Below are 13,612 nucleotides of genomic sequence, written 5' to 3' on the forward strand. Positions count from 1 at the left end.
TCCCCCGGCGTATGCTTCCTGCACTGACTGAGCGCCGGCCGGAAAGTGAATGCACAGCACAGCGGTGATGTGACCGCTCTGCTGTTAGGGCCGTCACTCAGTCAGGGCAGGGAAGCGGACGCCGGGGGACGCAATTCTGAGTGTATGTACTGTTGTTTTATTTACATTTAACACTGGTAACCAGGGTAATCATCGGAAGCGCGGCGGCCTGCGCTTAACAACCTGATGTTTACCCTGGTTACCCGGGGACCTCGGCATCGTTGGTCGCTGGAGAGCTGTCACACAGACAGCTCTCCAGCGACCAAATAGCGATGCTGCAGTGATTGTATGTTTCGCTGCAGCATTGTTAAGTGTGAAGGTACCTTTACGGTATGTGTCCACGTTCAGGATTGCATCAGGATTTTGTCACGATTTTTCTTCAGTATTTGTAATACAAAACCAGGAGTGGAACAATTAGAGGCAAAGTAGAATAGAAACATATGCTCCACTTCTGTATTTATCACCCACTCCTGGTTTTGGGTTACAAATACTTATGTAAAATCATGACCAAATCCTCATGCAATCCTGAGCGTGGACACATAGCCTTAGTGATTGAAAACACCTCATACACTTTTATTGTTTGTGAACACCTCATACAGCAATGAGAGACACACCAAAAAAGGCAAAATAAAAATGGTAAAAATAGTGTCTGACATTGCATATATGAGTTGTTTGAAGCACAAAATATGTGTAGACGGCGCACGGTGTGACTTGCTGAGAAGTATACAGGTAAATAAGAGCAAATATTGTATTACAACCAAAATTTTTTATTGGGGGGAAACAGAAAAAAAAAAGGGGAAATAAACTTAGGGGGTATCAACCTGTGCCACCATGGGGGAATGGTAGGTTTCTTTTTCGGAATGGGGAGCGGAAAATGAGGATGATGACGACGACGAGGAGGATGTTGACCTATTATAGTCCAGGAGGCTGGATGGCAGGTCTAATGGGGAGCAAACCGCCACCTCTGCAGGGGAGGGAGGAGGCAACACGAGCCTTTGTGAGGTTCTTGGTTGGCTCTGGCTGCTCCTACTGCGGCTAGAGCCCCTACGTCTACTTGTTGTTTGTACTGGAGCAGCCAGAGCCTCAGTGCGTGTCCTCTTGCTTCTGTGTTTTTTTCTTTTCTTTCCACGATCTCCCCTAGAATGATGGCTGCGGGAGGATGAGGGCCTGGCAGGAGCAGGAGTTGGCGGCACACTGCTATGGTGCCTGTGGTGGCGTCGCTCGGCACTTGGACCAGGGTGGGTTGGCTGGAGTGGCTCTGCAGCAGTAGTCGGAGTCATGCTAGCCAGCGATGGTACTACTGGCAGTGTCGCTGACTGCATGCGCCGAGACTGCTGCAGAGCCCTCACGTAGGAATTGTTGCAGTCCTGCATCACCGAAATCTGGAGTTCCGGCGTAAGGTTTTCCACCATGCCTTTAGCAATTGTGCTTAAAAAATGCTTTGCCGGATTTGAGAGCTCGGCTTCCAGGATTTCAAGGCGCCGTTCCATACTGGACATTTTATCGCTCAACGCCTTGAAACCGTTCTGGAACACCGTGCCCAAGTGCAAAAATTCGGGCATGACTGACCTGTCCGAGGCCCGCTGGCGCTGTCGGGAATTCCCGAACGAAGGTGCGCCAGAGGCCTCGGGCAGGGGAAAACCTGATGTACCGGCAGCCGGTTCTCCAGATGATGGTGGTGCAAGCCTGCTGTCGCTGTGGGAGGGCTGTGACGGGTCAGATGGCGATCCATGAAGTTCCGCTTCACAGGGGGGAGCTCGCTGGAGGGTGCTGCTGTGTGTCCTGTGAAAAGATAAGGAAAAAATTAGTCTTCAATTAATAACCTATCACATACGCCAACTCCTGTTAAAAAATTAACATTACATGACACATCAATACATTACAATCCCCTGTCTCTCAGTCTGTGTTGCCTATAATAAATTGCTGATTGTTACCGCCAGCTGACCATTAGGGCTGACGATAACAATCATGGACATACCTACGGTAGAAAATGACTGGTCATTCCCGCTGCAAAAGTCAATGCATACCTCTGTCATCGTTTTAAAACATTTTTTTTTTAAAAAAAAATTTCTTGATGCTGCCTATGCCGCAAAATTAGTAAAAAATTTAAAGTAAAAAAAAACATTTAAAAAAAAAAAATAATAAATACACTTTGCTGATCTGATCGCAGGAACGGCCATGACGTTAGGATCATGTGATCCAGACGTCATCATTATTCATGCGATCAGAACTACCCTGACTCAGAACGTAACCTGTCATGGACTACAATGACTCACGCCTAACCAAAAAATTACTAATGGGCTATATACCATTCCACTAGGGTAAAAGGATGGCCAAAATGCTACAATGACTACATGGATGGCCAATACACTATGTTCCTTTGGAAATATACTATGTGTATATGTAGCTAGAACGTGTACTATGTGGCTGCTATATAGTGGCCTGGCAATCTACTATGTGGATGCACAATGTACGTGGCTGGGCAATGTACTATGTGGCTGTGCAATATGCTATGTGTCTGGGCAATGTACAATGTGGCTGTGCAATATGTTATGTGGCCAAAATACTTACTGTCGGCGGGTAAGGACCGGTCTTAGGAACTGGAGTGCCCTGTTAAATTTGTAGGGCACCGTCTTGGACGCAGCAGCACCACTCCGAGCTTGCTCCTCCGCAGCACGGATCCCCTTATTGAAACGGTCCTTCATGGATCGCCATCTGGTCCTCAACTTTTTCACTGTGAATGTAAAGACAAAAAAATGGTTACATATTTAGCATTTTAAAAGGATAAAACAACCGTGAGCGATGCAAAGTTTAGGCGTTGATCGCATCACACACGGTTGTGTTTATCCTGGCAAGATGGGTCATAGCAGCGTATCTGCAATACTCACTAAAGTTGCCTTTGGCCTTCGCTGAGGCACTGTCAAAGCCATCCCACAGCGACTTTGCCACCTCTGCCCACAAACGCCTGATCACCACCTGGTCCATGTGCCGGGGGTCACGGCTGTCCCACAACGGGCCACGCTCCTGGATGCTGGAGATCAGGAGGTCCACATCTATTCCACTGTCTCCTTGGTCCCGTTGTGAAACCTAGAAAAATTAGAAAACAAATAGGTTAAAAATATGCAAATAATAACAACCACCAGTACCTGGAATGATAGGTACCTTTGCCCTATCCTTTGCCATTTGATGTATGTATATTGATGTTTTCTACACCTGTGTTTTGGAATGTTTGTGTGCAGGGAGTTCAACTTTATTTAACCTTCCCCCAATACTTGCTGCCCTGAAAATCTATAATGTACAAAGGCCCCGTCTCACATAGCGATTTACCAACGATCACGAATAGCGATACTGCCTGGCCGTGATTGTTGGTAAGTCGTTGTGTGGTTGCTGGGGAGCTGTCACACAGACCGCTCTCTCCAGCGACCAAAGATCAGGGGACCGAATTCAGCATCGTTGAAACTGTCTTCAACGATGCCGAAGTCCCCCTGCAGCATCCGGGTAACCAGGGTAAACATCGGGTTACTAAGCGCGGCCCTGCGCTTAGTAACCCGATGTTTACCCTGGTTACCAGTGAAGACATCGCTGGATCGGTGTCACACACACCGATTCAGCGGGACCTCAACGACCAAAAAACGGCCCAGGCCATTCCAACACGGCCAGCGATCTCACAGCAGGGGCCTGATCGCTGGTACGTGTCACACATAGCGAGATCGCTACTGAGGTCGCTGTTGCGTCACAAAACTAGTGACTCAGCAGCGATCTCGCTAGCGATCTCGCTATGTGTGACGGGGGCCTAAGCTTAGTAAACATCCCTAGTGAAAGCAGGATGCTCCTCAAATGTAATGTTCCTCACAGCAGGATGCTACTGAAACAAAAAAAATAAAGAAAAAAAATACTCACTCGCCGGCCTGACGCCACATCTTGGCCCCGATCTCTCTGCTCCCGCTGACCGTCTTCCCCCTCACTTGAAGAAGCCTGGAAAAATTGTATACAAAAATTATTGTCAATGCTACAATTGGCAGCGAATTGTAAGCAACTAGACATAATTACTCACCGCACTCCCCCGCGCCGATTGGCTATGCTCCGAAGAACTTGGCATTCTTGCAAGTTTGTTCTGCAATGAAAAAAAATGAGCAAAAAATCACATCCAATGCCACATACAATAAAATAGGCCCAAAACAGTAAAACAACCACAATTGACTGTTGACTGATAGGACAATGCAAACTCAAAAAGCGACACCACAACGCCATACATTGCAAGAGAATACAATAGAAGATACAATACAAGAATAGACCCAAATAAAATTCAGAAAAAATAGACACCTATGTAAAAATTTCTACAGGAAAAAAAAAAGGCACAATGAAATAAGCAAACTAATGAACGCCATAATTTACAATTACAACAAGACATAATCCAAAACAACACCATCTGGTGACATCCACCAAAATACATCAGAAAAAGGCGCTAAATAACATTCTAGATAATAAGCAATAAACAGTACGGGACAACCGCTGTTACAATATACAGCAACCCAAAAGATAAAACATAGTCCAAATGAAAAGAAAACACAATAAATTTTTAAAAAAAGGCCCCCAACTAAAAAAAAAAAAAAAAAAAAAAAAAAAGGCCATACTACACACTTGTCAATGGAAACATTCAAGAAAGGAGATACATACGGAAGCCATGGGGAAAACGACATAAAACCATCAGTTAAAAAAAAAAAAAAAAAAGGGAAAATACAATTGAAAATAGAATGTCATAGCAGCACAGAACAATACAATACAAATGAAACATCATAAATGTAGCCCCCCCACCAGCAAGAAAAGACACTCAAGGAAAGAAAAAAAAATGCCAACAGCATAAAACACAGCAAGACATGAGCCAAGAAAATGCCATACGGTTACCCCCAACAATAGAAACCAGAAAAACATGCACCAGAAATTTAACATAAAAATCTGCCAAATTTAAAGACATTGAACAACCGCATGACACCAGAACAACCCCAAATCCATAAAACCAATCCAAAACCAAGCAAGGCCGGTGACAATAAACGCCATCATATAACGCCAGAAGTACATCAAAACCAGATTAAAAAACAAAATTTTTCACTAACAACCCACAGTGCCATAACCGTACAATAGCACAGACCAAACATTGCACAAATTAAATCAAAATCAAAAAATAAAACACAGAATAAAAAATATGCAAAGAGAAATTATATACTTACAGGTTTTGAAAGCAGGTTTCTCCTCAGTGACTTGTCTTGTCTGATAGCCTTGTGAAAGACAATGCCAAACCCCTTTTTTTTTCTATATATATAGTGGTTTTTTTTGTCTAGACAAAGTCTAGACAATGTTTTGCATTTTTTATTGGAAAACGCATGCGTCGTACAACGCACCACGACGCAAGTACTTGCGTCGTCTGCGTTCTCAATACAAGTCAATGGGAAAAAAGCCGCATCGACGACGCAAACACGACGCAAACACGACGCATGCGTTTTTTCCAAAGTCTGCGCCGCCCAAAAAATGCAACATGTTGCGTTTGCCGCGCCCTGACAGGTGCGCCCTAACGCCGCATGCGGCGTACAACGCACCAAAACGCTTGACAACGCATGTACATGCGGCCCCAATGTTAAAGATAGGGCCGCACGCCGCATGCGTTTTGGTGCGGCGACGACGCTGCGGCGCACACCGCAAATGTGAACGTAGCCTAAGAATGGCTTGTTTCACCTTCATGGAGAGCACTTTTGACCGCATGTTTACTTCATAGGAAAACCTTCCAAATGCAAGCACCACACCTCAAATCAACTCCAGGCCTTTTATCTGCTTAGTTGAGAATGACATAATGAAGGGATTGCCCACACCTGTCCATGAAATAGCCTTGGAGTCAATTGTCCAATTACTTTTGGTCCCTTTAAAAAACAGGGTGGCACATGTTAAGGAGCTGAAACTCCTAAACTCTTCATCCAATTTTAATATGGATACCCTCAAATGAAAGCTAAAGGTCTGAACTTCAACTGCATCTGAATTGTTTTGTTTAAAATTAAATTGTGGTAATGTCTATAACCAAAATGAGAAAAATGTTGTCTCTGTCCAAATATATATGGACCTAACTGTATATATATATATATATATATATATATATATATATATATATATATATATATGTATATGTCAGTGAGACACATATATATATATATATTTATATTTAATTCAGTGCTAGATAGCAGAAAAGCCGGTAATTCAATTGCCGGCTTTTGCTCTCTCCTTCACAAACCCGACAGGATATGATACCTGGTTTACATACAGTAAACCATCTCATATCCCTTCTTTTATTACATGTTCCTCTTTACTAATGTAACAAGTGTCTCTGTGTAAAATTTGGAGTGTCTAGCTATTAAATTAAACGGTTAAATTCCGGAAAAAATTGGCGTGGGCTCCCGCGCAATTTTCTCCGCCAGAGTGGGAAAGCCAGTGACTGAGGGCAGATATCAATAGCCTAGAGAGGGACCATGGTTATAGGACCCCCCTGGCTAAAAACATCTGCCCCCCAGCCACCCCAGAAAAGGCACATCTGGAAGATGCGCCTATTCTGGCACTTAGCCTCTCTCTTCCCACTCCCATGTAGCGGTGGGATATGGGATAATGAAGGGTTAATGTCACCTTGCTATTGTAAGGTGACATTAAGCCAGGTAATAATTGTACAGTGTGCAATCCGTATTTTCTGCGCCTCTCATACGTCCGTAAAACACGCCAGTGTGACGCCGGCCTAACAGCCAGTTATTGAGCTGATGTCCGCCCTTGGCTGTTAATCTGTTAAATGCCGCTGTCAATCTATGCCTATGGGTCTCCTGAAGACCCCTGTGCTTTTTATGATGGCAGTCTTTTGAAAACCAGCCCACAGCTATACTGTGGTATTTCTGTATGTAGCACAGTAAAAAGTTTTTAAAAATATAAAAAAATATATAAAAGTTTAAATAACCCCTATTTTCCTCCATTAAAAATTTAAGAAATACACATATTTTGTATCACTGCGTTTGTAAAAGTACGATTTATAAAAATATAGAATAAATTAATTCAATCGATAATTGGTGTAACGAGAAAAAAATCAAAATGCCAGAATTGTGGTTTTTCAGCAACAGCGCAAAAAAATTTAATCAGAGATGATCTGCAAAATGGTACCAATAATAACATCATCTCAAGGTGCAAAAAACAAGCCCTCACAAAGCTCCAACTCCCAAAAATGGCAAAACAAGCATTTTTTTTTTTTTACAAATTTCTAAATTTTATCACCACTTAATTAAAACAAAAACTATGCATGTTTGGCATCGCTGTAATTGTACTGACCTGGAGAATTATATTTCCAGGTAATTTTCACTGTAAACATGAACGAGATAAATAAATTGTGAAATTGCACTTTTTTCGTCATTTCAGTATACTTGGAAATGTTTCCTGCTTCCTAGTACATCACATGAGAAAATGGATTGTGTCATTCGAAAGTGAACGCAAAAAACAAGCTCATAGACCGCTATGTCGAAAGAAAAAAAAGAAAAAAGTTATGGCTTTTGGATTAGGGGAGGAAAAAACAAAAGCGAAAAAGCTGAAAATCACACAATCAGGAAGGTATAGGGTAAAAGGGCCACCAGAAGTGACACCATACAATGATGTCATCAATATCCGTAGAGGATGAGAGGAAGCTTTATAGATTGCCAGTAGTTTGACTTGTCTATCTGCTTTTAAATATTTGATATAATTAGGAACAGACAGCATTTCACTTGTTTTAGGGCTGTCCCACACGTCCAGATAATTCCGGTACCGGAATAAATCGGTACCGGAGTTATCCGTGTCCGTGTGCCTGGGAACTCACGGAGGCCATACGTGCGGCACACGTGTGCCGCCCGTATGGCGAGTGGGTACCACGCGGAGCGTGTGGTACCCACTCTGCATCATGCTGAAGCCGCGATTCATATGTTCCCTGTAGCAGCATTTTCTCTGCAGCAAACGCTGCTACAGGGAACATATGAATAATAGTGTTTAAAATAAAGATCTATGTGTCCGCCGCCCCCCCACCCCCTGTGCGCCCCCCCCCCCCGCTGGTCAGAAAATACTTACCCGGGTCCCCCGTCGGCTGTGGCTCCTTCCTGGTCTGGCCGCGGCTTACTGTATGCGGGGCCGCTCATTTACAATCATGAATAGTCGGCTCCGCCCCTATTGGAGGTGGAGCCACATATTCATGAGTGTAATCGACCGCATACAGTAGAGAAGCCGCGGCCAGACCAGGAAGGAGCCACAGCCGACGGGGGACCCGGGTAAGTATTTTCTGACCAGCGGGGGGTGCACAGGGGGTGGGGGGGCGGCGGACACATAGATCTTTATTTTAAACACTATTATTCATATTTTCTCTGCAGCAAACGCTGCTGCAGGGAACATATGAATCGCGGCTTCAGCATGATGCAGAGTGGGTACCACACGCTCCGTGTGGTACCCACTCGCCATACGGGCGGCACACGTGTGCCGCACGTATGGCCTCCGTGAGTTCCCAGGCACACGGACACGGATAACTCCGGTACCGATTTATTCCGGTACCGGAATTATCTGGACGTGTGGGACAGCCCTCAGAGATGCAGGTTGTCTTTTGGGCTTGGTCATATGTACAGTTTTAGCAGTGATAAGCAGCTACGGATATAAATCTATTCAATTGACTTGGCGCATTGAATTTTAACATACCAAATGTTTCAACAGCAGACATCACGGACATTCGGGTTGTACAAACGTGCTATATTTGTCCGTCAGATCAGATTTTATGGGAACCTCGATGTAAATATGCATATCTGAGCATGGCAGTATAAAGAATAAATCTTAGAAACACTATTCTTCTTTGATCTAATAAGGTTTAAAACAATATTTTCTCCAAAACAGCAACTGCAAGACACTATTCAGAACTTAAAGCTTTTTGAGTTTTTTTTTTTTTTTTTAAAGTCTGTAACAATGATAATAATAATAATAATAATAATAATAATAGTAATAATAATAAAACAGTTTGACTGTACTCTAATGTATAATTGTATTGTATTATTCTACACTAGAGGGCACTGTGGGTTACATAGTAAATGCAGGAAGCGCTTATAAAAGCCGATAACGCTCTAACTTCAATTTTATTTTTATAGAGGGCATGATTTTGTACTCAGCAGAGTGACGAGATAAAGATTGTCAGTATTCAGAACTCTCACTCATTGCTGCCACTGTGCACAGTAAATACATGATGTGCTGGCTAAGAACTTCAATTATCTTCTTTCTCTGTGAGTCAACAAACCTTATATATATATATATATATATATATATATATATATATATATATATATATATATAGTCATATTTATGTGTATATTAATGGAATTTCTCATATCTCTACCCTTACTTCCAGGTTCTTTCATCACCTCTGATATAATACAGGTACCCAAACAAGGATGTTTTGCTGGAGAAGCCTGTACTCTTACCTGCCACCATGAGTTTTTTACTACAAACTACTACACCCATTGGTACAGAATGTTTCCTGGCCAAGGACTAGCCTTCTTAATCAATGGCTTCAAGAGCACTGACCTACAAGAAAACAAGGTCCAGCTTATCTTCAGCAATGACAGAAAGTACAGTGAGCTGCATATTCACAATGTAAATCCTGGAGACAGCGCAGTATATCTCTGTGCGCAGGGTGACACAAAGGCACAGACAGATTTCCTGCCTGTACAAAATGTTACACTAACACAATATAGTATGATATGTTTAGAGATAGATTAATTGTGTGAAATTTGTACTGCAACCAAGATAGCTCTATGTTATATAACATTATTTACCTGTTTTTTTTTTTGCTTAAAATACTGTAATTACAACATTGTTACACCATACACCCAAATATTTTATAGCTCTATAAGAACATTATCCATTGTTCCATTTGTTATACTCCGTATCATCTGATGTTTGGTCAACAAGGAAGACTACCAGTGGCCAATGCTTTAGAAGTCTAGAGACAGATAATACTCTGCTGCACACTGACAGGGTTACAGAGCATTAATGAAGGCTAGAGGACACAAATGTCATTGTGGAAGAGCAAAGAAAGCCACACATCAAAGGCAGGAGGAGAACCTGAATGCTAAAATGAAACGTATTGTGTTTTAAGGTCAAGTCAGGATGAGGAAAAATTGTCTCTCCAGCAAACTAGATGAGAAGTGGGTGACGTTTTTCTAATCTGCCTTGGACAAATAGCTTGTCCAAGACTAACACTCACTTTTATTTTGCATTGCAATCACAGCTACGCCTGTGACTGCAATGCACTCCCACGGCCTCAATATGCTTCTTTGTGCATCCTGGGGGACACAAAATGACCCTCACATATAACCCTGATCACTGCCTCACACCAGGTATGTGGAGCGCCCCCACACCGCCACAGGGCCGAGGGGTACCCGGAGCCGGGCCTCTGAGTCTCAGTTCTGGGGTTGTCACGGTGGCTAGACCCGGTCCGTGGCCCTGTCTGTCAGTGGGGAACGTCCAGTGCAATAAGTGGTGATGATGGTGCAGTTGTGGGGTGCAGGTCGCGGTAAATAACGAGGACACCAGGTTGCAGTCTCTTTACCTCTTTACTGAAGATCTCTGGGTCCTCAGTCCAGAATACGGTTCACAAGGCTGCGCAAGTCCGGCCGGTCCAATGGCACCTCCAGAGTTCTCTGCACAGGTGGAAATCTGTGCCTTCCTGCTTGCGCTATGTGTTGTGGTCCTTCCCTGCTGTGCTTACGGAAAGTCCCCACAACTGTTGTGTCTGTTTCTTAAGTTCCCTCACAACTCGACTAGATGATGTTCTGCTAATCCTCCGTTCCTCCCTGAGGTTCGGGTAGGAACGGCACCCGTTTGACGGGTAGGCTCGGAGCTCTTCCGGGAGCCTAGAGACGCCCCTCTCCACAAGTTGCCCCCCAAGACTTCATAGGTGATTTGAGTTAGACAGCCCGCCTGAGACTGACTGTCCTGCCGCTGTTTAGAGTATTGCTTGAAGCTGAATGTTATAATACTCTCTCGGCGTTCCGGCCACCGGTTGTGCGCCTCAGTAGAATGTTGCCTCGGTCTTACAGCACGACTCCTACAGGTATTCTCCTATCGCTTTGATCTCGTTTCTCACTCAGCACAATCTATCTCGCTTCTAGTCCCTCCTTGGGCACCGCCGCTATCCTGAGCAGGCGCGGTCCCGTTACGTTCGTTCAAGTTGCCAAGCCTCTGTCAGGATCCCACCCCTGACAGAGACCCTACTGTATCTTCCCCCACAACACCCTCTGCCACAAGGTGTTGCCTGGTTCCAACCCAGTCAGCTTCTCCCTAACTTCCTGCCTGACCCCCAGTTTTACCAGTATGTGAGGAGTGGCCTAATGAATAGAACCCTTAGCTCCCCCTGGAGGCCCGACTGTGAAATGTATTGGTGTCTGTGATACCTGGTCAGATGAACTCCTTCAGTGCCATCGAACGTACCATAGCTCCCCTTAGTGGCTGAGCCATAGTACTGCAATGACCAGGACTCTGGGGCGCTGCACTCCCCCCTGGTTAAACACAGTACTCCGGGACTGGGAAGAAAACAACAATACAGGTTAGCAAAAAGACATACAATTTTTGTTGAGTGCAAATAACAATAAGTATACTTGAACAGAGCTTCCTTTATGGGAGGTGAGGACACTTGAACGTTACAAAACATGGTTAAACATTAAACATTATAAATTACAGGCTATAAATAACTCCTGTTACCCAACCGGGCATTCTACTTAGTATAAATTCTAGAGCAATAATTTAACATCGCCCTTAAGGACGTACACTCGGCATCCATTAAAGACCTTCTTATAATCACATTATAAGGCAAATTTAACTTTACATTCTCCTTCTTTAATCTGCAGGACCGCCTGTCCTATCGGCGCCAGACCTACTGCCTCTCCTTTCTTACAGGACCGCTCCTTTCAGCCCGAGCCTTCTGTCTTTTCAACTACTATACATGGTATAGAACATAACACACTTTCGGGTTTGAGAACACTGAGCCATCTACATATGGCTCCTAAGAGGACCTACCACCTAACCCCTACGGGTTCACTCTCTGTCCCCGGTATCACATTATTAACTCTTCTTCTTACAATAACTAACTTCTTATGGAGGACTCAGGGTCTACCTTCTATCCCCCCTTTTCTATCAACATTATTAAATATCGAACTTCCATCTTTACTCTTCTTACTACCGACTATGCAGGACACTGTGTCTACCCCTACGGGCCTACTGCATCTTTCTTCTAGCTCTCATTCTTTCTTCTAAAGGACATTATCAACATTTCTTTGTCTTACAGCCAACTAGTTCAATACAAGTAACTTCAACATATAAGCATTATCATCACATTACTGTTCTAAAACAGTATCACTCATAAGTACACAGTTGAGCATCCCCTTTAAGAGAGGATCGAGTCTTTATGAGGTAGCGTATCTCCTCAGGCTACCAGTCCTTACTCAGCAAAGGCTCCGGTATGGTATCTTCGCAAAGAGTCTCTTTCCAAGTAAGACCAGTAGGAAGCGCCTTTAAGAAGGTGCAAACTATATACAGGAAGTTTGTATCATGCACTGTTCATGATTACGGCAGTTCTTATAACATTGTGGAACAAAAAAGCAAAAATGAAAGTGAAAGCAAAAATAAAAAGCAATAGGGATCCCGGGTAAACAAAGGGATCCCTTTAAGAGTTAACCCAGGATGGGTTTTAGCAGCAAAATAGCAAGGAAATAAACAGTTAACTATTTACAGTTTCAGGTTTCCGAGGCTTAGTTGGACGGCTTCCAGGGCTGCACCTGGCACTTAACCCTTCTTGGCCTGGGCAAAGTGAGGTCCAGGGTTACACCCAGTGCTGAACAAACGCCGTTAATCCGTCTTTCATGTACGATTAAATCATGCGCAGCGATGGAGGTCTGCGCAGCTTGAGTATGGGCATCTGCTGCAGCAGAGGTAGCGGCTGCTGTAAGATCAGTCACTGGAACGGAGTCAGCAGCTGTGGCACTAGCAGTCACTGGAGTGGTGTCGGTCATCAGGGCAGGGTGGCTCTTCCTACCTGCTTCAGATGCGGTTCCTCCGGTGCCGGTCTGCTCCGTCTCCGCTGGGGTCTGGAACGCTGGCTGCGGGGCCTTGTGCTGCGACGCTGTCATCTCTGCTTGCAGCACCTCGCTTTCCGGCAGGGCCTTGCGTTCTGGCTTCGGAGCGCTGGAACTTCTTTCTTGCTCCGGACCAGACGAGGCTGCCGACAGACGTCTAGCGAGGCTCCCGATGATGGTCTTCTTCCACCCGGCCTCAGTGCTCAGCTGCATCCGCTGGGGTTGATGGATCAGCCCATCCGCTCCGGTCTGCAGGAGGTCAGCGTCAACTGTGGAGGTCTGGCTGCGGTGCCTCTCCGGGTAGCTGGGGGAGTCCTCGGCTCCGACCCCACGCTCCAGCTCCGGGCGGCTGGCCATGGCGGCCTCCATGTTGCTCGCTCCTTCTTCCTGGTCCTTTTCCCGCTCTCTTCTTCGTGGGCGGTTTC

At 44.6% G+C, this 13,612-nt stretch overlaps 1 protein-coding gene across 1 annotated transcript; it reads right to left on the bottom strand.

The window, feature by feature from the left end:
• Window positions 1–332: 332 nt before the first annotated feature.
• LOC143817311 (uncharacterized) lies at window positions 333–4,138 on the bottom strand. The gene is made up of 5 exons (XM_077298640.1): window positions 4,094–4,138; window positions 3,940–4,014; window positions 2,928–3,126; window positions 2,611–2,773; window positions 333–1,821 (listed from the first exon to the last, which is right to left on the bottom strand). The coding sequence occupies exons 1-5, from the start codon at window positions 4,136–4,138 to the stop codon at window positions 846–848; spliced, it is 1,458 nt and encodes a 485-aa protein (XP_077154755.1). The 3' UTR covers window positions 333–845.
• Between the last annotated feature and the right edge of the window lie 9,474 nt (window positions 4,139–13,612).

Source organism: Ranitomeya variabilis, chromosome 1, assembly GCF_051348905.1.
Source record: "Ranitomeya variabilis isolate aRanVar5 chromosome 1, aRanVar5.hap1, whole genome shotgun sequence".
Classification (NCBI taxonomy): Eukaryota; Metazoa; Chordata; class Amphibia; order Anura; family Dendrobatidae; genus Ranitomeya; species Ranitomeya variabilis.